Below are 26,038 nucleotides of genomic sequence, written 5' to 3'. Positions count from 1 at the left end.
TGTAAACCCAACACACCAGGAAACCTGAAGTAGAAACCTTTCTTGTACTTAAGGGTAAGCATTAGAACAACTGGAAGCTGATGAAGCAGCAAGAATAAAGATTACATGAGCCTCCGATGTACTTCCAGATGTGTAGGCAAGACAAGCCAGTAAAAAGGAAAGCCAAGCCTGGCCCCTTCCTTGATTCTAGGCTTTCCTGCTTGGGATTGTTCGACTCCCAGGCACTCTTTCTTAGAAGTGCAAATTCTCCCAAAGAAGAGATTCTCGTGAGGATGGGCTCACTAGTGCACCTCTATAATGCCAAGAGTTGGAAGGTGGAGGCAGGAGGATCAGTTCAAGACCAGTGTGAGCTACATGGCAATATGAACTTGAGGCACACCTGGGCTGTGAGGGAGAAAGACAGGTGGAAGAAAGGAAGGGTATGCAAGCTGTGCTAAAGATCCGAAAATCTTAAAAATTGTACTGATTAAAATTTTGGTGATTGTGGAGGGGTGGAAACCTTCAGCCAATCAAGCTAGCTTTAACATCCTTACTAGTCATTTATGTATTTGAACAGCTATCTCGGACCTATCACTCAAATCATTTCAGAGAGTACAAACCTGCCACTAGCCTCTACGAACTCAAGACAAAGAATGTCATCAGACAATATCTGAGATCTTATTCCAGGCTTTGCTATAATCTGCACACCTGATGCCCCCACCACCACCCGTTCCCAACGTACAAGAAAGGGAACTTGACTTAGGAATTTCTTTGGTTCTGTTACTAGAAGTTCACGAAATTACAGTTGGCCACTGCAGGCCATGGTCACTCATATTTGGCTACAGAATAAACTTATTCTCTGGTGTTTGTGAGGAAGGAGGGGAGAGACATTAAAAGGTATGCACTGTCTGACCTAGTTTCTTAGGTCGTAGCATGTTAAGTTTCTTAGGGCATTTCAGAAACGCGGGGCAAAAAAAAAAAAAAAAAAAAAAAGTAGCAGATAGCTTCGGTGCTTTCTGCGACCGGTTTAAAGCAGAACTTATAGAAATTAGCAGTCAAGGTCTGCTTCTGCTTAGTAGGTCCTATCCAAGGCTCTCCTGGAGGCCGCCGCGAGGTGGCACAAGAGGGTGCGCCTGTGCTCTTTGTTAAGTTTGTGCCGGGGTCCGGGAAGAAATACCTGGGCGAGCCAAGCCATAGGAGCCCGCCTGTGGGGCTGGGGGAGAGAGAATGGGTGCGGTGCACCGTGTAGGCAGAGCTGAGGTACGCGCCAACGGCGCAGGCTAAGGGAACTCCCACAGTTTCAAACGCCCCCTCCCCAAGAGAGTCCAAAAGTGAGACACACGCCTTCCCCACCCACCCCAAGCTCTCCATAAACTACGCTCTACTTTCTGCGCACGCGCAGCAAGCTGAGTTACAGTGCCCTGCCGGGGACAAATTACTAACGCGTTACTGTCGCTTCTGTTCCAACCAAGCAGAACAAATCTCTAGGAGCAATTTAATACTGTAGTCACGAAAAGATACTTGGAGAGTAGAGCAAATATATACACTGGGGAGCCGGAAAAGTAGATATGCGGGCTACCCGACACAGGGAAAAAATGCAGTCTAGTTTAAGAAACAGCTAGAACCGCCAAAGTCAGAGGCGGTCTCGGGGGCGGTCCCGAGGGCGTGGCCGCGCGGGGCGGGGCGGAGTGGGGCGGGTCCTGCGGGACAGCTAGAGCCGCACCTAGGCACTGCTGTGCTTCTCAGGTCTGTACCAGGCGCACGAAGGTGAGCCAGGTAAGTGCTGGCAGCTGCGAGCTGCAGGAGCTTTAGCTTCACTGGGACACCTGAATGCCTGCACATGCACAACCGGTATCTCAGTCACTTGGAACGGAATTGGGGTCTCCAACCTCCCTTCTTTATCGGTCGATTTGAGCTCTGCATTTCTACCCACTCTGCCCTCCGCCCTCCCTGCATGCTCCCCCCGATGGTGTAGCTTAGGAGCTTCTCGGGGAGGCCCCTACCTCGCTATCTCTAACTCAGGGAGGTTCTCAAGGTCAGCTCATCCTCAATTCCTTATTTTCCTCCCCCTCCTTAATTCCAATTGTGTAAAGACCTGGGGCTCCCTCTTTCGGCCTTCAAGAGACCACCTGACCTTACTCACTGCAGCTGTTAATACAGAGAAAGGAGCCCGGAACTCTGCAGTGGGAACTGGCCATTCGTACCTGATCTAGCACAGGTTTCATAAGTGGCGTGCAAGCGCCGCGCCTGCTATGGATGTCTTGTTGCTAGGATCCTTCGAGAGGGTCTCAGAGGGAATTGCATTTGTTTTCCTCTCGCCTCGTAGAAATATTTGCATTGATACCTGAATATGGGTCATTTTCTTACTTCTGTCCTCATAGCAAGAGACTTCTTGGGAAGAGTGAGTGGGATATTAATTCATCCCATACTCACATGTCCGCAAGTGTCCCTTTACTTATCTTGTGTCGCTACAGGGAGACCCAGAACCACAGGGTGGGGCACCTGCAGGGTGGTGGAAGGGAGTAAGAGACACTGAGTCACTCCCGAGGTTGTGGTTTCTGTTAATTCTTTGCTTGGGAGGCACCAGTCTGCAAGTAGCCTAGGGTACAAGTCAGTGCGGAAAAGGAAGTAGAGGAAAAGCAGAGACAGATGGTCGGATGGGTAGGAAAGCAACGCTGCGCTGCGGGTTGGGACTTGAATCCCTTAACTAGGGAAAGGAGGTGCCCCAGAGAGCAACCAGCTCTCTGCTCTGTTGCCTGTACTGGTGGCTTAGGTGTGGCCTTGCAGGGTCTGCTGCAGATTTTAAGGTAGTAGCAGAAACCAGGGCTTCCCTGCGGGAATCTGTAGGGCACCTGCAGACTGCAGTTTCCCGGAAGCAGCCAAGGTTATTAGTCAGGGTTACCCGGTGTGTTTTCTTTCAGTGTGTCCATAATGAGAGTATACTGTCTTGAGTCAGGGGATCCAGAATTGTTTATTCTCACAGGAGCTAAATTTATCTAAGGAGTTAAATAAAACTAACATCTGAAATCCAAACATGTGCTTTCACCCTGGGAAGTACATTCTGCTCAGCTTCTTCCTGACACAATGTTACAGAAATAGAAAACTCTGTCAAGTGATTCTTTTTTTTTTTTTCCTTTAACCAGTGTTACTATATATAAAATGACAGGGATAGTGTGGCCAGCCATAGAAACTGAACTACTGGGGCTTCCTTAGACTAAGGAACAAAATCTTGCTGGATGCAGAGGCCTGCAACTGGAATCCTAGCACCAGAGAGCCTGGGGCAGGAGAATGGTAATTCAAGGCCAGCCTGGGCCATTTATTGAGTCCTTGTTTAAAGGACAAGGGCAGAGTTTCCCTCACTTAGATTCCCTCCTGCTTGTGTAGAGTTCCGGAGGAAACAATCTGAAAAGGAACTCCTTTATAAGTAGACAGCACAGAGAACACACACACACACACACACACACACTCACACACTCACACACACACTTACAAAAGGTGTGTTTATCCAAAGAGATGCTGAAAAGCCCCTGGACCAGTCAAGAATGAGTGGGTGTCAAATGAACCTGTCAAAAGTAATCTAACACTGACTGAACACTTAGCTCATTTTAAACCTATGATTTAAATTCGAATTTTTTTTTATTTTAAAAATCTAAACCTACAATTTAGTCATTCTCTATGTTTATATCTCTTTAGAATATGCCGCTGTTATTTTTGCAACTAAAATGTGTGTATGTTGTATGTGATGTATATATACACATGAATGACTATAAGCACATGTGCATGTCCATACATATGAAGATGTCTTCCTTAGTCATTCTCCATCTTAGTTTTGAGAATCTCACTGAATCTTACTGATTCAGCCAGCCTGCTGGCCTGAACTTGCCCAGGGTCCTCCTATCTGAGCTTGCTGAGCGCTGGGTCTTGGTTGGTTGGTTAGTTGGTTGGTTGGTTGGTTTGTTTGTTTAACATGGATTCAGAGAGCTTAAAGCAGCTACTCATGCTTACTTGGCAAGCAGTTTTTCTGACTGAGCTATCTCCCCAGCCCTTGCAGCTCAGTTTATTGATCCTGCTTCCGAGTCCACTGTCCTCTGGAATAAAAAAAACCTTGGTGTTATTGTCAGGTTTCCCTGTGTAAGATTAGCTCTGTCACAGAGTCCACGTGCCTGTCTGTGGCAAGAAATGCAGCAAGTGGAGCGGGAAAATCATGTTGTTTTCCAAATGCATTGAGGGTTTCACAGGGCCCCTTGTCCCACTTCGAGTTCTTTCTAGACTGATCTACTCGTCATCCAGAATGTAAATTCTAAAACTTTGGTGCCCTGGCCCGCCTTTTTTGTTATTCCTTTGAAACAGTGTCTTCTCAAGCCTCAGATTCTCAATCCACCTGCCTCAGTGTCCCGCATCCTGAGACGCTAAGCATGAGCCATACACAACACCTGGATTTTTCTCCAGCTTAGGAAATACAAATGGAGTCTGTGGCTATGGCTCAGCAGTTATAAGCACTTGCTGCTTTTCCAGAGGACCAGAGTTCTGTTGCGGTATCCAGTGGGCTTACAACTGACTGTAACCCTAGCTCCAGGAGATCTGACACCTTCTCCTGGCCTTTGCAAACAGACGTATACACACACATACACACACACACACACACACACACACACACACACACACACACACGGCATACATTCATACATTTCTGGCCTTTTCAGACACACATATATATGCATAAATAATAAAAATAAAGAGTGGCAGTTTTTTAAAAAAAGATAGAAAAATGCAAATGAATGTGCCAAAGCATGCTTCTAAGACCCAAGAGGCATGGGAGGGTCGAGCCAGATGGAAGCCAGCAGCCTAGGTGGCTCCCTCACTTAACAACTGGTATCTTCCCAGGGATCTAGCATCTGCTAAGAATTATAATAACTCTAAGCTGCCTTTATTTCTTATGATGGAAAATCCAAGTAGTATTAATGTGACTCATCCAAGACTTTTTCCTCTCCTGGAAGTCATAGCTTGGCTGTCCTGTGACTTTACGCTCCTGTGTAATGTCAGCTCGTGTAGAGGTTTGTGGGAATCATGATGCAGTAATGAAGAGCCAGCTTCAGGACTGCCCTGCCACGCTGGGTGCCAGGAGACTGGAGGAAGTGTTCTTCATCCTCATACAGCCGTACACTAAAATGAATATGTTCTTCTCTGGAACTTTTCCAAGATGGTTTTTTCCCCTTTCCAATTAGAAACATCACAGTCTGTAATCAGGCCCAGGCTTGGAGCTAATTATTAGCTCTACTTTCTTGCTACTATGTTTTATGCTTGGGAGAGGGTCAGATGTTGGCAAACTTGCTCTTCAGCTTGGTTCGAAGACGGGGCGGTCGAGGCCTAAAGTACAGAATCTGGAAACACGCTGCCAGGGAGTGTGGGAATCCAGGCCTTGCTCTGTGTGCTTTCAAGGATGTTACTGAATCCCTCTAGTACTTAATTCCCTCACCTGCAGAACCAGTAATCCCTGATAGAGGTACTGCGAGGATTTAAATGAGCTAATACCACTTGCTTAGAACTGGGTTTAATCCCTACTAGGTAAAGATTACAAAGAATAGGCCTTTCCTCCTCTTCTTCTGGGCTCTGTAACTACTCTTCAGTCACACTGGCCTCCTTTCTCGGCCATGTGAACATTGACCTGCCTGCCCGTACGCTTCTAACCTGCTGCATTCTTACCTGTGTTCTCTGTCACATGTTACCATGATAACCTCTGTGGCTTCCAGCCCAGTCTTCCCCCCTCCTCCAGGTGTGTCCTCTACCTTCCCACCCTGACTGCATTCTAAAGGTTCGGAACTCCCTTCTCCATCTTGATATCCACTGGAGCCCTGCACAGGGGGTGTGGTGTGGTATCTGTAACAAAACTGAAAAGGGCACCGGGTGGCGCACGCCTTTTAATCCCAGCACCTGGGAGGCAGAGGCAGGCGGATTTCTGAGTTCGAGGCCAGCCTGGTCTACAGAGTGAGTCCCAGGACAGCCAGGGCTACACAGAGAAACCCTGTCTCTGGGGGAAAAAAAAAAGGGAAGGAAGGAATCTGAGGGAGTGGGAGGTGGGACTGGACGTAAGCAGTCCTCTGGGTCAAATGCTTTCTCCTGAACTGAGTTTATCAAATCTACTTCATCTGACAAGTGCTTTGGTGTCTTCCCCCCCCCCCCAACTGTATTCCTTGATACCTCTCCTTTCTCATCTGAGGCGGCTGCCTCCAAACCACTAGAAGCAAGATGTGAGATGCGTCTAGAGAGTCCTGTGTCCTGGAGGGCACACCTCTAGGATATCTAGTATGACCCAAGGATTCAAAGTCAGGTGTCAGGGTATCCCAGCCCATGGAACTTTAAGCATGGAGGGTCTCTTTAAAAAAAAAAAAACTAACATCATACCTATGGGAAAACCTGGAATTTATTCTAACAAACCCAATGTCCTTGGGTTCCTGGGGTACAGGATTGCCATCTCTTCCCAAACAAGACTCTATGTCCTCCAAGCATGTATGTCTGGGGTCTTGCCGTACAGAAGCCAGACTCTGAAGAGTAAAAGTAATTTCTGCCTTGGCCTTAACTGGCACAACAGTGCCAGCTTGTCCCACAGCACCAAGAGCCATTCATCTGTCGTCCAGCTTCCCTGGTCCTTCCCTCCCCAGCCTCCCACCAGCCCAGTAACATATTTAGCAATTGTTTTCAGTAGGGACAATTCACCACAGTGTTGGAATTCAAACTCCATCTGAAGCTTGAATGTGGCTGGGCTGCGCCTGCTTAGCTGTAGAGCTGAATGTGTTTGGGTGAAAGGGGAGAGCTTTCCATCTTCCCAACGTGACTCATTCCCAGACCTGCTGCTGGTGCATGGACGAGGCTGAAGACTGAGGTCCTAAGAAGGACCCACTACGTCCTGCTGCCAAGATAGCAGTCCATACATCAATCCGGCTCCTTTTGTGTAGCCAGCTACCTGGTTGTAACCCTTGGAGAAATAGCTACTGAACCTGCATCACCAGTGGGTTACGTAGGCTCTTATCCCTTTTCTTAAGTGCCTTTAAGTTAGTGGTGACTGGCTATGGTACCCTACGCCCCTAGACATAGCAGGCAGGAGGCAGAGGCAGGAGGATTTGAGCAATGGCTTATTTGAAGGTTTGACAAACAAGCGTTGATGTGTTTGTTGTGGAAGAGAACTAGAGCTGCCATTATGGAATGGTGGGATGAGCACAGAGAAATGGTGTGACTCTTGAAGACTCTTCATCCTGGAGATAGAATTACATCCATATTGCTTCCCCTAACTTCCTACTCTTCCCCCACCAAGCCTCTCCTGGGCTAGACGTGCTTTCCTCTAGGAATTCTGCTGGCAGATCTTCCTGGGAATATCACTATTCTGGCACTCGAGTTTCCATCAGCCCTGTCCCTGATTTCCTTCCATGACCTCCAGCCTTACCTCACTGGGGCAAAATCCCATCAGGAATCCCTGAAAGGCCCATTCCTTTGTGGAAACATCCAAAGGCTGATTCAAAGCTGGAGAGCTGTTAGTGGAAGCTGTAAGTGAGTAAACCAAGCCTCCAGCCCCACCCGAGTTTGCTAAGCCATCTTGTATGTGGGACTTTAAGAGGCATCCATTCTATCTGACCAAGCCAACCCTTTAAATGACCATCCCTGTGTCACCATCATTAAATCGTTGGGGTTGGACTGATAGCACAGCCAACCAAGTAAGGGTTGCTATGAGATTTTGGGGGAATGGTGGCTTTGCTGGGCTAAGGATACTTAGTCATGGTCACCTTCCTGTTTGTATTAACATAAAACACCAGCTAAAAATTTGCAGAAGAGCAACATCACAAACTGAAGTAGAAGTTGCTTTTTGTCCAACCTGAGGTTTTGTTTACTTAAAGTCAAAGAGAAATCTGTCATTTAGGAAACCCTAAGGTTTTGTGTAACTTGGTGACTCAGGAGTGATAAATTCTTTGGGATGGTGCCCACATCCATAACTCCTGCCTTTTGCTTTACTTATGCAATGCTGATTGTGCCCTGGGGCATTTCACTAGGCAGCCAAGAGGACTTGGGTACACAGTGAAAGAGTAGGCTTGCCCAGAACCCTTCCCTGTAACTGAAAGAACTATGCCCCAGTGAGATAGGCCAGCAGTGGCGGAAGCAGGAAACAGACAGGGTCGATCCAAACTGGAGTACTAGAATAGTGATCTTCCCAGGAGAAGCTGTCAGCAGAATTCCTAAAAGGAGAGCACCTGAGCCAAAGAGCCTAAGAGCCCCATGCTGCTGCCTCATACCCTGGAACAGAGTGAATCCTGGAGGCAAAACCAACACCACCACATTTTAAGCCTAGATTTAAGGTTCTTAGCCTGAGGGTATGGATGATGTCTGTGACAGATCTATAGCCTGCTGGTGTCTGCTTAACTTACTATACTGTATAGCCATTGTTAACATTCTGTCTAACATTCGGCCCCACAGTTACCTGGCAACAGCCAGGTATGCCTGGCTTGCTGTAAAAGGGGCTGCTTGCCTCCTCCTCACTCTCTTGCTCTCTCTTGCTCTTGCTTTCCCTTCCTCCCTCTCTCCCCCTTCCCCCCCCCTTCTCTCCATGTGCTCATGACCAGCCTCTCCTCCTCCTCTCTCTCTCTCTTTCTCTCTTTCTCCCTCTCTCTCTCTCCCTGCCCCCCCCCCCGCCTTTCTCTGTCTCTACTGCCCTCTTTAACTCCCCTCCCCATGCCCTGAATAAACTCTATTCTCTACTATACCGTGGTATGGCTGGTCCCTCAGAGGGAAGGGATGTCTCAACATGGGCCTGCTGAGGCACTCCCTCCCCCACACCTGACTACACCTCCATAGAACATATCCCCCTTCTCTTTATCTTGTTATAAACCCATTATATGATGCCTGTCCTACCCCCATCCCTATAGATCACAAGGGCTGGTTACTAGAGTACCCTCATTTGCCCAGAAACCCACCATGGCCTGGGGCTTATTTTTGAGGAGGGGACTACAAGATACTTTATTGAAGTTTAAAAACTATCTATCTATATACATACATACATACATACATACATACATACATACATAGTTGCTATGGTTTGAACATATCAAAATAATTAGATTTCTAATATAGCTGCAACAGAGGTATCTATAAAACTTCCTATAGTATCATATGTAATGGTGAAGAACTGAATGCTTCAGCCATACATGAAGAACAAGACAAGCATGTCCACTTTTGCCTATTCTCTTCAACATTGTATTGGTTTTAGCTAGGAACATTCACCAAGAAGAAAATAACAGCAATGATTAAAAAAAAAAAAAGCCATCCCTATTGGTAAGGAAGCAATAACCAAGCCGATCCTGGATGCAAAATATTCTAAAGACCCAGGAGGCTGGTATTTTGTATATGCTCAGCTCCAAACATGTGTAGGGTTGGATCTCAGCGCCATGAAAATGTAAGGTGGAACCAAAGAGCTTCTGTCTAGCTGCAGCCTCTCTTGGGCTGCTATCTTTTCCCTTTGCTCCTAAGACAGAAGCAGGGTGCGGCAGTACTGCTCAGGACATAAGCTCTGCTAAGGATTATTCCTTATTGCTGCTTCTAACTTCCAAGGCACAAGCTCTGCAGGGTGATTTTGTAGCAAGTGGTTAAGACACTGGTCAGCCTGTCTGCACTCTGACCCCAGACCTGCATTCACCAGTGATGGAGGCTTAGGCAAATTACCCAATCCCTCTTTGCCTTATTTCCCTCCCGGGTAATGTGAGAACAGCAGTAATAGCAACTGTGGCATAGGATTATCATGGGGAGAAAGCTTACATAAAGTCTCTGCCTGGTGTGCACGCGGCCCCGTAGTTAGATTTTCAACATGTATTGGTGAGATGATTTCCCATTTTGCTGTTCCTGCCAGAAAGAATGAAGAACTCCATAAAAAAAATTATTATAGATCCTACTAAGTCCTTAAATATGTCTTTCACAGAGCGCATACTCATTTAGAATTTGAGGTATAGTAATTCATAGTAGAAGAAGTAACCGTCCCCTGAAGGTCTTCTTTTGCACAGTGACCATCACTCTTGCAGTGTATTAAGCCTTAAACTCCAACTCCTTTGACTGGTTAAAAAAAAAAAAAAGTCAGATCTGGTGATTGTGGCTATAAATAGAACCAGGAAGGCAGAGGCTGTCAAGTCACTGGATAAAGTTTCAGAGGGGGGGTCCACCCTCTTGCCCACTTGTTTAGTTCATGATGAGCCAAATATTACACCTGAAAAGATGGAATTGGTCTTATGGTGCATGCAAGCTCTGGTGTAACTGTGCAAGGTCTAGCCTTAGCTCAGCCTGCAGCCATCATCATGTTCTCGAGATGCCATGGGCAGTGGAGGTGGAGGGTTCCAGGACCATCCAATAGAAAGTGTTGTCTAGATCATGGAGACAGAGGTGTGCTTCTCAGCGTGGCTCAGATACAGTCATCACCACCACCTACAAATTTCCTTTTTTCCCTAAATCAAGTGTTTCAATTTTTCATTTGTTTATTTTCATGTGTATGGGTATGTAACGTATGCTGGTACACCGTGTGGGTGTTTGGTGCCTGTGGAAGTGAGAAGGCACTGAATCCCCTGACTCTGGAATTATAAACAGTTGTGAGCTGTCATGTAGGTGCCAGGAATTGAACTCAGGTCCTCTAGAAAAGCAGCCACTGGTCTTAATCACTGAGCTGTCTTTCCAGCTCCCAAGACAACAGTTTTTAAAATTTGTTCTCTGGGCAGTGATCTAGACACCTGGGAACTTTTGAAAGTTGCATTCACAGGCCCCCAAGGGAGCCCTACTGAGCCAGAAACTCTGGGAGGGGGCATGGCTTAACAGAGCCTCCAGGTAAAGAAAGAACCTCAGCAACACTCATCAGAGTTTCTGTATGTGTCGCCTGACTATTAAGAAACACAAATGGGAGGCTTGTATCTTATGTTCTCTGTTTGGGTTCGTGTTACAGTAGCCAGCTGGTCTGTGGGAAACACAGTTGCAAGCATTCATTGCAGAGCTATTGTATCCAGACCATGAAGACCAAGTCCAGGAAAAAGGTCTCAAATTCAGCAACCTTATCTCGGTGGGTCCATAAAGGGCTCCAGGTGTGTTATCAGCAAGATGTGTGCAGCCCACATGAGTGTGCACACCATAGGGGACTTTTCCCAATTATCAGCTCCTCAGGCCTGGCCCTGTAAGCTATCTGCTGCCTCTGCATTCGGAACAACCCAGGGTGTGGCAGAGGCTGCCTGGGTGTGGATTCTGAACTGAGCTGCCTTTCCTTCTTGGTGCACCCTGACCCAGAGGCCACCCTCTAAGGGCTGAGAACGTCCATCTCTTTTTCCTAGAGGCTCAGAAAATAAGAACTTAGCCAGTGACAAAGTATTCGTTTGTTAATTTTTATTTATAGGAGTACACTGCCGCTGTCTTCAGGCACACACTAGAAGTGTGTACCGGATCCCATGACAGATGGTTGTGAGCCGCCATGTGGTTGCTGGGAATTGAACTCAGGACCTCTGGAAAAGCAGTCAGTGCTCTTAACCACTGAGCCATCTCTCCAGTCCCCTGTGACAAAGTATTTTTGAACCTTGACTGAAGGTTCTAGCCAGTCCTATCCTTAAAGGCTACGGTTTAATCATTTTTACTCCTTGGATCTAAATTTTTAGCACCTACAATGCAGACCTCTGTGTTGTAGGTTGTTCTTTCCTATGTAATTCGTCATGCTGTTTCTTCCATGGTTTCAGTAGATGCTTTGGAGAGAAGAAAAACAGAACTAAATAGTGTAGGTGAATATGACCAGGTACTATATAAGGTGATGAGCCGTCTCTTTGTATGTGTGGTGGTGGGCATTCCTGAAAGCCACAGAAGTTGCTGCTGTTATCAAGTACTCTGGAAGTACCTGCATATGCCATGAGTAGTCCTAGCCATGAGAAATGCCAAACCACACAGAGCCATGGCTGTGCCCATTGTCTTCTCTGAATGCAGGATAGACATATAAAGTAGCACTCCTCACTGGAAGGGGTATGTGGAGGTATCAGAAGGGCTCTTCCACCTTTCTGCAAGGCAGCATTCCAGGCTTGGTCCCTGTATCTGTTCACAAGCATCCAAGGCTCCTGCAGAAGACGCCCTATCGGGAGAAGAGGGCTCTCCACCATAGAGGATCACATGGTCTCTACAAACCGCCCCCGCTGGTATCAGATACCCCTTCCCCACCCTCAGTTAATTCTCTGCCTTTTCTGCTGAACCATTTTACCAGGTTTCCCACCCCCACCCCCAATGGAAATGGAATTACATCATCCTCCCAACCCCCACTTTCCTCCCTCTGGCCCCTCCTAGCTACTGTCCCTCCCTCAAGCCGATAGGGATTGATAACTCTTTGGCTTTATTACTGTTATTTGCATATGTGTGAATGTGTGCACAAATGCATGTAAATTCAATCTTCCGAGCCCACTTTTATTGTGCATTTGTGGTTTCAGAGTTGACCACTTTGCATTCAGCAACCAGTAAGGGGGCTCATTCCTGAAAGAGGCTCACTCTTCATCTCCCAGCTGTCATTGGCAGCCTGAAGTTCTTTGTCTAGAGGTGGGCGTTCCCTCCTTCCATTAAGACATGTCCATTGATCCTGCCATTGCAGCCATTTCTAGGAGAGACTGTTTCACAGCAGACTTGGTGGTATACAGGCTCTTCCAATCCTTCCATGATGTCCCCAGGGCCATAGGTTCAGGAGCCGCGATATAAATCTATCAGTTTCGGCTGTACTCCCCACAATCTCTGCATGTGTCCAGCTGTGGTTTTCTGTGATGGTCTCTATTTTCTGTAAGGAGCCGCTCCTTTGATAAGGAGTGGTGGCTACGTTTATCTGTGGGCATGAGGATAGGATTTAGTATGTATAAAGAATTATGTTGGTCTGGCAAAGTGGCAGTTGTAGATTAATTTTCAAGGTGATCTCACTAGCTTTGGATAATTGATTAGGTTCCCAGTACCAGGTATGATATCTTCCTGTCAGACGGGCCTTAAGTCCAATTAGATAGCTGTTGATTGCCGCCTAGTTGTGAGTCGCGCTGACTGCACCATTATGCACACCTTGCCAGGCTGATTAGTGTTGTGGTCCGTAGCCATTGTATCTGGGTGGGGCTGTTTAATTGCTCCCTGCCCTTTGCAGCTTGAAAAGTATTTTTTGTGGAGCCACAAAAGCTGGAGAGCAAGAAAAGGGCTTTTGGGTCAGATCCAGCCAAATCCAGTGTCCTAAATGTCACCCGCATGTCTTGATGCTGGGTCTTGCTTGCCCCCACCCAGGTTCATCCTAAACACATCGACTTCACGAACTGAGGAGAGGGACTATCACTGGGTGTGAACACCCTGCAGACTGCCGTCGTCCTCTGAAGGAGGAGCCTGGCAGAAATGTCCATCTCTAGTTGTAGCCTGCAGACCAGTTGCTTTGGGAATGGCTCTTACATGCAGTAGATTCCACCCGAAGATCATCTCTCCTGTCTTGCCTGCCTGGCTGCTCCTAGACATCAGGAAAACAGGGGTCAGCAACTAAGCCCTATTCTGGTGTTTTGCAGAACTAGAGTGTATTTATGAGTTCTAAAACCTGGCCTGGTCCTAGGTCAGCCCTCATTGGCTTGAGCCTCCAGACTCAACAAACTGCCCTAGAGCAGATACGTTTCCTTTCATTGTCCTTACAAGCGCAGCTCTGACAGCCTTGGAGGCAACTTTGTTTTTTCAATGGCCGGTTTGGCCTCAGTGGTTTAACTCCAAGGCTGGCAAATAGGCTTGGTCACTTTGTATTTTTAAGGGGGTGTTCAGAGTTCACACTGTATTCTTGCTACATAGTTGATACCATAGCTTCTCCCATTCATTGACTTTATAACTCGGGAAGAGAAGGGAGGAGAAGAAACTTGGAGAGCATCCAGGCCCTCTCCTCTGAAGCTGGGCAGGCCTGACTTCTTACCTGGAGAACACCTTGTGCTGAGTCATAGAGACATCTGGCCTGGAGTGTGTCTGGCCCCTCTGAAGGGCAAGCGAGCAGGGCAGGGTGAAGATCATAAACGGGGAAATCTCGTGAGAATTGACTGCTGTGTGCTGTGGTATGGTGGTGACAGGTTTGAGGGCTCAGAACCCAAATGTTATTTTTCTAAGCTAGGAGAACTGTATTTTTTTTAATATTTATTTTTATATACAAGGATAGTTTGCCTGCTCGCATGTCTGTGAGCCACATGAGTGTAGTGCCTTTGGAAGCTAGACAGAGTAGTTATTGGATTCCCCTGGGACTGGAGTTATACATGCCTGTGAGCCACCATATGGGTGCTGGCAATCAAGCCTGGAATAGCAGCCCATGCACTCAACTGCTGAGCCATCTCTCTACTCCTGAGAAACTTATTTTTTAAAAACCCAAGCAACTTGCTCACCCTCCAGATTTCATATAAAGATATTGTGGCTCCACTCTAAACAGGACTGAAAGAGGCCATGGGAACCAGACAAATTGGAGTTGAATCCGGCTTTCAACTCTGGGTGCAGCCCATGAGCTCTGGGTGTTCCTCTGCTGGTAGGGGTGCTGGAATCCTGCCCTTTTGTTTTTTAAGGATCACTAGAAACGTTCTGCAGCAGGGCAACACCCTGAGCTGGCTGTTGGGGAGATGAAAGCTAGACACCCATCAGAGACAGACTTTATTTATTTCAGTGGGTGTGCGGATGTGTGGGGTGGCTGTGTTTGCAAACACATGCATGTGGAAGCCGTAAGACAACCTTGGTTGTTGCTCCTCAGGGGGAGCTCATCAGTCAGGCTCCACTGGCTGGCCTGCAAGCTCCTATAATCTCCCTGTCTCCACAGCAGTAGGAATATACAAGTCCACAGGTGCCATCTTGCCTGACTGTTTTACATGGGTGCTAGGGATTAAACTCAGGTCTTCATGGTTGCTCAGCAAGCATTTTACCAACTAAGCCATCTCCCCAGCCTTTAAAGGCAGAGCAACTTATGATGGGCCTTGAACTTATGATCTTCCTGCCTCCTCCTCTTAAGCATTTGCCTACCAGTGTGTGCTCTCACAACCAACAAGAGATCACACAGGAACCCCTGGCTTGGGGCAGCCTTGCATGTGGTAGTGAGTCACTTCAGCATATTCTGAGGTGTTATACCTGCCCTTTCTGCCTGTGTGCTCTGAACCCTTACCTCACAGAGGTTAATGGACAGCCCAGTGGGCTCTAAGATGCTTAAAGCCTCTTCCACCTGCTAAATTTTATTCTCTCTGGTGCCCAGCCTAAGTCTTTCCCTTGAGACGGGTGCTTGAATGCTGAACACCGCAAGATGAGCCAAGGATTAGCTTTTCCTCAAAGCAGTTTCTCCTGTGTGGTCAGAAAAGTGAAAAGAATTGTATCATGAAACCGCACAGCTACCACCCCAATCTACAGTTAACGTTTGTTCAGCTTGCATTCCCAACTTTTTGTGCATTCCAAAATAAGTTGCAGACATCAGAACTCTTGTGATGATCAGATGGGCAGCCTGGGTTCTCAGGAGCCTGCCAGACTGTGTGTCTTGTCCACGCCATTGGCTCAAGGGCCAGACTTTGATGTCAGCGCACTCTAGTGGGACTTCTCCACTCTGGTTTCTAAAACTGTGCCAGCATGTGGCCAGGATCAGGGTGGAAGGGCGGTCCCAAGGTCCTGACCTCCCAGTCAGCCTCTCCAGAAGCCACTGTTGTGTTGTAGATGCTACTTTGTTAAAGAGTGTCATGTTAAATACTTCCCAATGTAAATCTCAGTGGCCATAACATACTGCAGTGACCACGGCAAAATGCCAAGAGACCATGGGAAGCAGACAAATCGGAGTTGAATCCTACCCATGATACTTCTTGCTTTCGACTCTGGGTGCAGCCCATGAGCTCTGGGTGTTCCTCTGCTGGTAGGGGTGCTGGAATCCTGCCCTTTTGTTTTTTAAGGATCACTAGAAACGTTCTGCAGCAGGGCAACACCCTGAGCTGGCTGTTGGGGAGATGAAAGCTAGACACCCATCAGAGACACCAGTATATACTGGTGAAATCTGTAAATGGATGTTGGGCCAAAGAGAATACACAGCTAGTTATAGTAGCACATACACGTGATCTCAGTACTTGAGAGGCCGAGGCAGGATGGTTGCTGTGATCTTAAGGCCCCTCTGGATTATATATTATATATTGAGTACCGGGCCAGCTTAGGCCACACAGCGAAACTCTGTCTCAAAAACTGTGATTAAGTAGCCTGGGAGATGGCTCAGTGGGTAAAGGTGCCAGCTGCCAAGGCTGATGATTGGAATTCAACCCCCAGGGCCCACGTGGCAGTAGGAGAGAAGAGACTCCTACAAATTGTCCTGTCCCCTCCATGTGCACATGGCTGTACATGCATGGGTGTGTGTACACACAAAAATAAATAATAAAGAAGTAAGGAAGTAAAAATCTGTTCTCAAAACTGAAAGGAAGAGATGGAGGAAGAAAGCGAGGTGAAGAAAGGAAGGAAGAGGGAAGGAAGGGAGGATGTGGATAACTTGACACTTCCCTGAGACCATACTGCAGACTGGAGTCATTTCTAATTCTGTTGTCTAATGCACAATAGTATTTTTGATGACCTCTTAGAAATATCTTTTTCCTTTTTAAATTGGGCAGAGTGTATGTGTGTCATATATATGTATGGTATGTGCATATGGGATGTGTGTGTATGTGTGTGCACTTGTGTGTGTGCAGGCGCCTTTAGCCTGCACATGCTCACACAGAGTCCAGAGGTTAACGCTGAGGCTTTTTCACCCATCTCACGCTCTACCTTCCTTTTTGAGGCATGTTCTTCTCTCACTAAGTCCTAAGCTCACCTTTTTTATTAAGACTGGCCAGCCAGTGAGCTCCAAAAATCCACTTGTCTTCATCCCCAACACGGCCCAGCACAGTAGGGGCTGAGGGTCCAGAGTCAGGTCCTCCTGTTTGTGCAGCAAACAGTTTACCTACCCAGCCGTCTCCCCAGCCCTGAAACGTCTTTGTGATCTTTATGCATCTGCTGGTAATGAGGCACTACCATCAGCATGTGCTAAGGCCTTACGCTACGCGATGCCCACAGCATTATCTTAGTTTCCCACTGTGTTGTACTTTCTTCCACAGAGCCAAGATGGCTGTCCTCTCTAAGGAGTATGGATTTGTGCTTCTCACTGGTGCTGCCAGCTTTGTGATGGTGCTCCACCTAGCCATCAACGTGGGCAAAGCCCGCAAGAAGTACAAGGTAGAGGTAAGTAGGCTTACTGGCAGGTGCCTCTGTGGGCTTCCTGAGGCCACCAGCTTATCCAAGGCTTGTTTTTCAGTCCCGGAGGGAGAGCTGAGATATTAGTGGTGACAGGTGGTGGCAGTTTTTGGACAACGCCCATTAGGAGTTTGTTCCTTAGAGGCTGGGACGTAGTTTACACTTCACTGGACTTTGGCTGCTCTGTAGAAAGACCGGGCCTACTAGGATTAAAAGTCCATTTTTGTCTAGAGCCATTTTCCAGGGACACTGCTGTTTTCTAAAACGGGTGAAGTGGCTGTATTGCTTCCTAGTTTGCCACTTTAAAAAGGGTGTCTTAAGTTGATTTTCCTGATTCCTAAATAGAGAAGAGATGCTGAGCTTAACCGGAGTTTAGCCAGTAGCTGCAGAAAGGAAATCTGTTAAATATTTCCTTTAGTTCTGGAGGAACTAGGAGGGGAACTTCTAAAGCTCTCCCGGGTGAGCAATTAGATGTCTGTTTGCATTTAGCATCTTGTAATTAGACTCCCTCAGTGGAGGCTCTTTTCAAGTGTTCATATCCGGCTGCCTCTCTTTTTATTCTAATGGACACTTGCCATAAAAGTCTCACTCACTCAATTATGTGCTCCCTGTTAAGGGAGATCTTAAGGGGATGTGTTGTGTTGTGACTCTTGGGAATCAGCCATTTCTCTATGATGTCTCTGTAATCATCTACAGTCCTCCATTGATTTATGACATCAATGAGAAACACTGGCTGGGCAGAAGCCACTCCTGTCTCTTTTGTAACCACAATGTAGTCACAGGTAAGCTACCTTATTCTGGCTAGAAATACCATAGCATTTCTGAACTGAAAGCCAGGCACTCAGAAAACCAGGCGCTCATCCCTCAGGAGGACGGTACAAGGTGTCTCTGTTTTGGTTAGTTAATTCTCAGCACTCACACTCTGCCTGGCCTTTGCTTTAACAGTACCCTGTCATGTACAGCACAGATCCTGAGAACGGGCATATGTTCAACTGCATTCAGCGCGCCCACCAGAACACGTGAGTGTCGTGCTGCCAGACAGCAAAGATGTCCATCAATTCAGCCCTGGGTCTCTAGAATTTGCTCAGTGATAGATAGCATGGCAATCATGGGTACCTTGTTAAGAGTAGCATTCAAAACATTACTGGTGGGGATGGAGGGGTGCAAAATGGCTCAGAAAATCAAGGCACTTTTTGCCAAACCTGATAATCTAAATTTGATCCCTGGGACCCACATGGCAAGAGGAGATCACTAAGTCTAACTTACACATGTGAACGAGGGCATTGGTACACACACATATGTTCACTCATGCACACAAATAAAAATAAACTTAAGTTACTGTGTGAACAGAATTGAATACTGAGTAAAATTAAGTATTTTTAGAATGGAAAACTTCTTAGCCAAGCTGTGATGGCACATACCTTAAATCCCAGCACTCGGAGGCAGAGGCAGGTATTTGTCTCTGTGAGTTCCAGGACAGCCTGGTCTACAGAGTGAGTTCCAGGACAGCCAGGGCTACACAGAGAAACCCTGTCTTGAAACAAAACAAAGTAACTTCTGACTAATGTCTTCTGAAATGTCTTGTCCTGTTACTGTGATAAAATGAGCTTAGGGAGAGAGGTTTATTCTGGCTCACAGTTCAAGGGCCAGTCCTTCATGGTAGCAACTCATGATAGAGGAGCCAAGGTGACAGGAGCCTGAAGCAGGGGACAAGGGACAAGGGGTTCCATCGCATCCATGCTCAAGAAGCAGAGGGTGATGAAGGCCTGCTACTGCTCAGCTCTTTTCTCTTAGACAGTTCAGGTCCCAGCCAGGGATTGGTGCCACCCATGGTGGGCAGTTCTTTCTACGTCAGTTAACAAACACAATCCAAATAATCTCCCATGGGTGCCTATCCTCCAGGTGAGTCTAGATTCTGTTGACAATTAGCAGCCATCACAATGTCTTTAATGTGACCCTCTGCAGTGTTTACACGTCCCATTTAACGAATTGCATTCATACACACACACACACACACACACCTGACAGAACTGATTGGAGGAAGGATTCATCTTGACTCATGATTAAAAGAAAGCAGTCCATGATGGAAGGTATAATGGCCTGACTGGGACTGGTGATAGCAGAGACTTGCAGCTAGTCACAAAGGCAGACAGGAAAGAAGAGTCCTCTTCTCAAAGCCCACCCTTAGTGGCCTATACCTGCCAGTCAGGCCCCCTGTCCCCAAAGGTCCCACAACCTACAAAAACAGTGCTACTAAGTAGAGACAAGTGTCGGAACACGTGAGCCTATGGGACATTTCAGACTGAGCGTCCCTTAGGAGACTTTCCCAATCTGAGACTTCCACATGAGTCTGTAGGACGAGAAGTTCTTTTACTCTCAGCTAGAGCAAAAGCAGGTGGGTCCTGGTGAGCACATCTCCCTTCAGCCAGAGTTTGTACTTGAGCTTCTAACCTTCCAACATGAAAGTGGAGTTCCTTATAAGTCCTTAAAGTTCTGGACAGACATCCATGAGGAAATTTTGTTGGTGGTGGTGGGGTTTTTTTTTTTTTGGGCGGGGGTGGGGGGGTGTTTTTGTTTTTCAAGACAGGATTTCTCTACATAGCCTTGCCTGTCCTGGAGCTCACTCTGTAGACCAGGCTGTCCTCAAATTCACAGAGATCCTCCTGCCTCTGCCTCTGCCTCTGCCTCCCCAGTATCGGGATTAAAGGTGTGAGCCACCACTGCCAGACTTGAAAATACTGTTTTAAAAGCTACCTTCTGTCCATTCCAGGTTGGAGGTGTACCCTCCCTTCCTGTTTTTCCTAACGGTGGGAGGTGTTTACCACCCGGTAAGTTTCTTCTGGGGCTGTTCATCCATTTAGATGTGGTTCCCCCGAGCTACCCAGGGCACAGGGAGAAGGAGAGGAACCTGGAATGAGGAGCCTGGGGTCAAGCAGCACTTATTTAAAAGGATTTTATTTACTGAGTTATTATGAGGTTTGCTTTAAAGTAGGCAGATCTCACCTAGTTTTCTTAGAGAGAGGAGAAGCCTCTTAGCCACTATTTAACTTTCATGGGGTCAGCTGAGCCCCAGAAGCGTGAACTTTGACCCCAGGTCCATCTATTTCTGAAAGGTTTGTGTCCACAGGGAGTGGATTTGCTTTCCTCATTCACCTATGCAAAAAACAAACATCTACCCACACCCAAGGTTACAGCAGTGAACAAGACAGGCAGACGCCTGGATTAATCAGCCTTTCCTTTAATTGGGGTCATAAGTGAAGTATGTTAGAAAGTGCTGAGTGCCCAGTAGCAAACTGTTAGGAGGCAGGACAGGAGTGTGGGGCTCAGAGATGATGAGGAGTGTGGCCAGGGTCGGGGCTCTTACTGAGGTGACAGTTAAGCAAACTCACAAGCGATGAGGAAGAAGGAACTGCAGGTGTCTGTCTGTCTGTAGCACCCGGCATCCAGAAGGCACGCAGTCATTAGTCACACCTGAGGTTATAGCAGTGGACAGGACAGGCGGGCACCTGTACAACTGAAAACAGCCCAAAAACATTGACCCAAAATTGCTAGCAATTACGCAGCACTGTAGAGAAGAACGGCCTGGCAGAGACTAAGCTAAAATAGAGAGTAACTGGGGCTCTATCGATAGTTGAACTTCATCCTCCCGCCGGAGACTTCTCATCCGGAGTCAGTTCATGCAAATCCTCCCATAGCAACCAGCACCGCCCATAGCAACCAGCACCGCCCATAACACTAGCGGCTCACCCTGCGCCAACCTTAGCTCCTTCTTATTCTGTCTGGGAAGTGGGGTTACTCGGGATGAATGGAAGAGAAGGGTGTCTCAACCTTCATAAGCCTTTACCCTCTCCTGTCAGGAGTGTTGGGAATGGGGAGCCCTTTGCCCTCTAGGTACACATATTCATGGGTTTGCTATACATTTTTTTCTCACCTTGTCTCATGGAGCTCCAGCCCTACTGGGTGCAGGCTGCAGCACTGGCTTCATCCAGGCATTGTCCCTGCAGACAGTGTAACCCAGCAGCTGTTCAGTCAGTGTGTGAGACCCAGGGTCCCATTTCAGATATCAGAGTTTCCTCTTCTGACTCACCCTGGAACCCTGAGGCCTGCCTGCTCTTACCTGCGCTCCAGAACCAGTTCCCCCAGTTGCCCTGAGAAGGAAGTTCCTTCTGGTCCACAGTCCTCCCATCAGGAAAGCTAGGATTCACCTTGCCATTGAGCATGCCATTGTAGACAACCACGGGTCTTCAATTTTCCTGACTGAGACGAATAACCCCATGATTTCCTAACTCTGTGAGAAATACATTAGCAAATGCATGAAATTACCATTGGCCAACACAGGTGTTGTCAGCTGTAGGCATTAATTAATGGAGGTCTGCTTCTTTAATGCAAACATCGTGCTGTCCTTTCATCCTAGCGCATAGCTTCTGGCCTGGGCCTGGCCTGGATTATTGGGCGAGTCCTTTACGCATATGGCTACTACACAGGAGGTAAGTAGATGCTGACATCCGCCAAGGAAATGCATTTTAGATTTATCTTCTTTAATATGTATTATGTACCTGTGTGCACCAGCCCACCCCTGGAGCTGCAGTTTCAGGTGCAAGCCACCTAACATGGGTGCTGATGACTGAATTCTGGCCCGCTGCAAGAGCAGCAGGTGTTCCTAACCACTGAGCCATCTCTTCTGCCCCCAAAACAAATTTTATTTATTTTTTATTTTTACTTTATTTTAGGTTTTTTTTTTTTTTTTTTTTTTTTAAGACTGTGTAGCTCTGGCTGCCCTGGAACTCACCTTATAGACCAGGCTGGCCTTGAACTCACAGAGATGTGCCTGCCTCGAACTCACAAATCACCGCCCAGCCAAATTTTAAATATTGTTACTGTATTTTAACTCTTGGTTTGGGATTTAAAGGTGGAGGAAGAAATGGGGCCAGAGAGATGGCTCGGCTGTTCAGGTGACTGACTGCTCTTCTGGAGGATCCAGGTTTGATTCCCAGCTCACAACAGTCTGTCACTCCAGCTCTAGGACAAGCATGCAAGTGGTGCACAGACACACATGCAGACAAAATACCCATATACATAAAGTATGATACAATTTAAAATGAGGAAGTGGCTTAAGAATTAACGTGAAGGTCCGTTCTTTTTCTTCTTACTACCCTTAGAGTAGACACAAACCTTTGTGCATTTTCTAAGTGCCAGTTGCTTGCCTGAGAACTTTACATATGCTAGGCAAGCTCACAGCAATTCCATGTACAGCGAATAGCCTGTTGTGCAGATGAGGAAACAGCCTTAGAAATATTAAGGGGCCAGCCAGAGCTGCCAGGAATCAAACCAAGGTGCTGCGTCAGCAAAACCTGACCACGGCTGGGATAAATGGCTATCGGAGAGGAAAAGGCTACGTGTCATTCCGGAGGCAGATGCTCCTACTGGGCCTAAGACAAAGTTGCTTGACTTACAGAGTCCTCCATAGTCTAGGCAATGCTAATGTACAGTTACCTTGCACATAGATTCTAGCGTACTGGTGGCTCTAGGCTAGAGTTGGCCAACCTCCCAATAGCACGCGGTTGACGATATGACCTCAGATGCTAGAGCACAATGGCTTGTGGATGTCCTGGTGACTTCCGCTGTCTTCTTTTTCAGACCCTAGCAAGCGGTATCGAGGAGCCGTGGGCTCTCTTGCCCTCTTTGCCCTGATGGGCACCACCGTGTGCTCTGCTTTCCAGCATCTCGGCTGGATCAGACCAGGCTTAGGCTACGGGTCCAGATCCTGCCACCACTGAGGTGTGGAGGGCCTTCCGACTCTCACTCACCTCCAGCGACTCACCCTGATTTCCAGTTGCACTGGTTTTTTTTTTTTTTTTAATATAATAAAAACTTATCTGGCATCAGCCTCATACCTAAAGCTCCTGCCTGCATCTCTTTCTGAGAGTCTTAGTGAAATAATGGTGCCATTTCTACCCATTACGAGCAAAGCTGTGAGCGCACCCCACCCCCACCCCCGCGACACAGTCTGTGAATCGGTGATGAAGTCATGGTGATGAGGACGGAAAAATTCATCCTCGGCTCTAGTTCAAAGTACCGCTTGATGCTAATAATTAACGGTATGGACTTTTTTTTTTTAATCTATTGAAGATTGTTTATGTTGCTTAAAAGGTTAAGTAATGAGCTCAGTCACATGAGCAGGTAACGACGCTTGTCACAAAGCCTGATGGCCATGTGTTGATCTGGCTCCCACAAGTTAGCCCCTGACCTCTACGCGTGCACTGTATGTCGCACACGTATGTAACACCTATACAAATAAACGTTAACTGTTTAAAGCTTCTTTCTTAAGCAATAGACACAGATGAAACTAGGGATAACTGTGATGCTAGAATTGCTAACAGCTCATTTTATAGATGAGGAAACCGGCTGGAGAGATGGCTCAGTGTTTAAGAGCACAGACTGCTCTTCTAGAGGACCCAGGTTCAATTTCCACCTCCCATGTGGCAACTCACAATTGTCTGTAAACCCAGTCCCAGAGGCTCTGACACCCTCACACAGACATACATGCAGTCAAAAGACATCAACATACATAAAATAAAGATAAATAAATTTTTTAAAGTGTCTATGCCAATGTCTGATTAGGAACAAAGAGGAAAGGCCTTTAGAGAATGGTCTAAGCTGGCAAAATAATGACTGCAAGGTATGAACAAGAACACGGCGTCTAGACCTTTGCCATCCAACTGGGTGGCCGCTAGCCACGAGTGGCTTTTAGATGGATAATGCTTATAACAGACGCACAAGTTCTTCGTTTGGGCCAGCCACACTTCACATGCTCGATAGCTTCTGAGGATCAGAGTTAGTTGCTGAACAGAGCCTTAACTATAAACCCCATGCATTTTCCATTGGACTGAGTCACTCAAGCTTCAGAGATGAAGGCACTGAAGGGTGGCTCAGCTGTACTGGGATGACTGGGACACCCTTGGGAATTAGAACAGAACACATTCCCGGAGCGGGTCATGAGAATATGTCACCAGTGTACTGAAGAAATGGAAATGGAAATGGGCTGCCCCCTCGCCAACCCCCCACCCCCACCCCCATAAAGTTTTAAATTTGCCTTCATATTTGCCTTCCTTTTAGCAGCAGTAAGTGTTCCCTTATGAAATGGTGATAGTGAGATAAGAAGTTTGGGGTTGGGACTAGAAAGGGATGGGACATCGGTAAACCTCTGCAGTAACTGGGTTTTATCTGTGTTATAAAAGAAGTGCACCCCGGGGGACCTGGAGAACTGCTTCCTCTCACTGAGACCCAGCGAGGCAGGAGGACCCAGTGCTGGTCTCTGGAGTACTGGCGTCCCTGTGTGACAGCTGTGGGCAGTGGTAGTAACCAGGTGGGAACAGCAGCTTGGGGTGCCTTCCAGTGCTACAGTCCTTCTGCAGGTCCCAGGTAGTCATGCCTCTAGGTCAGGGGTTCTCAACCTTCCTAATGCTGGGGCCCTTTAATACAGTTCTTCATGTATGCCCCCACCCCCAACTATAAATTTTTCATTGTTACTTTATAGTGGTAGTTTTGTTAGTTACAAATCATGATGTAAACATCAGATATGCAGGGTATCTGATGTATGACCCCTGTGAAAGGGTTGTTCAACCTCCAGGGAGTCACAACCCACAGGTGGGAGTCACGACCCACAGGTGAAGAACTCACTGCTGTAGCAGCCAGTTAAAGTTCTTGGCCCAGGATGTAAGACCCTTGGTCTTAAGGAGGACAGCTCTCTGACTCTTCTAGCAACCAGAGACTGCTGTTTCTTGTCTCTGGATCCTAACAGACATCGTCCTTTTGTCTCAGTTCTGTCCTCTGCTGCTGTTTCTGCTGTGACACCTTCCTGCCCTGGCCTCCCTCAGACTGTAGCTGCTGCTTTCTCCATGTGACCAGCTCATATAACCAAAAGTGGAGCAGACCAGTGGGGAGTCAGCTTTTAAGGGTATAATGATGTGAATCAGGAAAGGAAACCAGAGTATCTCTCCACCTAACAGAAGTATGTCCCAAAGATCCCACAGCCTCCTAAAACATCACCAACGGGGCACCAAGTTTCAAGTAAGTACATGAGCCATTAGGGACATTGGAAACCCTCGTACACAATTACTGAGGCTCCATGATCACGCATGCACAGTAGGAGGCGCCCAAGACCAGAAGCAGGGCTCAAGGTGTGGTAGAAAGCTTGGGCGCCATCTGCTGGTGTAACCCAGAATTTGGATAACTTCCCCTTTACATTCTTAAGATGCTATCCAATCCTGATCACGATGACCAGTCTTAAGCCAGAGAGATGGCTCATCCTGTAGAATTTACCACCAAGCCTGACCACCGGAGTGTGATTCCCTTAATCCATGTTAATAGGAGAAAACCCACTTCCTTGAGTGGGCTTTCTGACCTCCACTCCTGCCCACACACACACCCACTTACACAGATAAATAAATATAAGTAAATACATAAATGAGCAGCCTGTCTGTCCTATCCCTCTTAAACAACTTTCTAGTAGAATTTTCTGACGTGACAGAAACATACTCTGTACTGTCCAATAAAGTAACCAGCACCTGTTTTATATACTGAGGACTTGCGATGTGGCTAGGGCAACTCGCACACTTAATGTTTAATTGTGACTAAGCATACGTGCTCAGAGCAGGGCTTAGCCCAGCTGCCTACTGAATTCACCTGAGAACCAGAGTCCAGATCACTTACATTAGCATCTCAGTACATTTAACGTTCAGTAGGCAGCCTTAATGAAGGGCCAAACTAGAGAACCATTTCTCTCACAGCACTGCCTGGCAAGCCACCCTGT

General features: G+C 47.2%; 1 protein-coding gene across 1 annotated transcript; it reads left to right on the top strand.

Annotated features, from left to right (window-relative positions):
• Window positions 1-1,664: 1,664 nt before the first annotated feature.
• Mgst3 (microsomal glutathione S-transferase 3) lies at window positions 1,665-23,540 on the top strand. The gene is made up of 6 exons (NM_025569.2): window positions 1,665-1,755; window positions 17,091-17,214; window positions 18,172-18,245; window positions 19,997-20,054; window positions 21,641-21,713; window positions 22,864-23,540. The coding sequence occupies exons 2-6, from the start codon at window positions 17,098-17,100 to the stop codon at window positions 23,001-23,003; spliced, it is 462 nt and encodes a 153-aa protein (NP_079845.1). The 5' UTR covers window positions 1,665-1,755; window positions 17,091-17,097; the 3' UTR covers window positions 23,004-23,540.
• Window positions 23,541-26,038: the final 2,498 nt, after the last annotated feature.

This window comes from Mus musculus, chromosome 1 (assembly GCF_000001635.26).
Source record: "Mus musculus strain C57BL/6J chromosome 1, GRCm38.p6 C57BL/6J".
Classification (NCBI taxonomy): Eukaryota; Metazoa; Chordata; class Mammalia; order Rodentia; family Muridae; genus Mus; species Mus musculus.
Note: the sequence above shows the minus strand (reverse complement) of the source record. Positions and strands in the feature narration are given on the sequence as shown.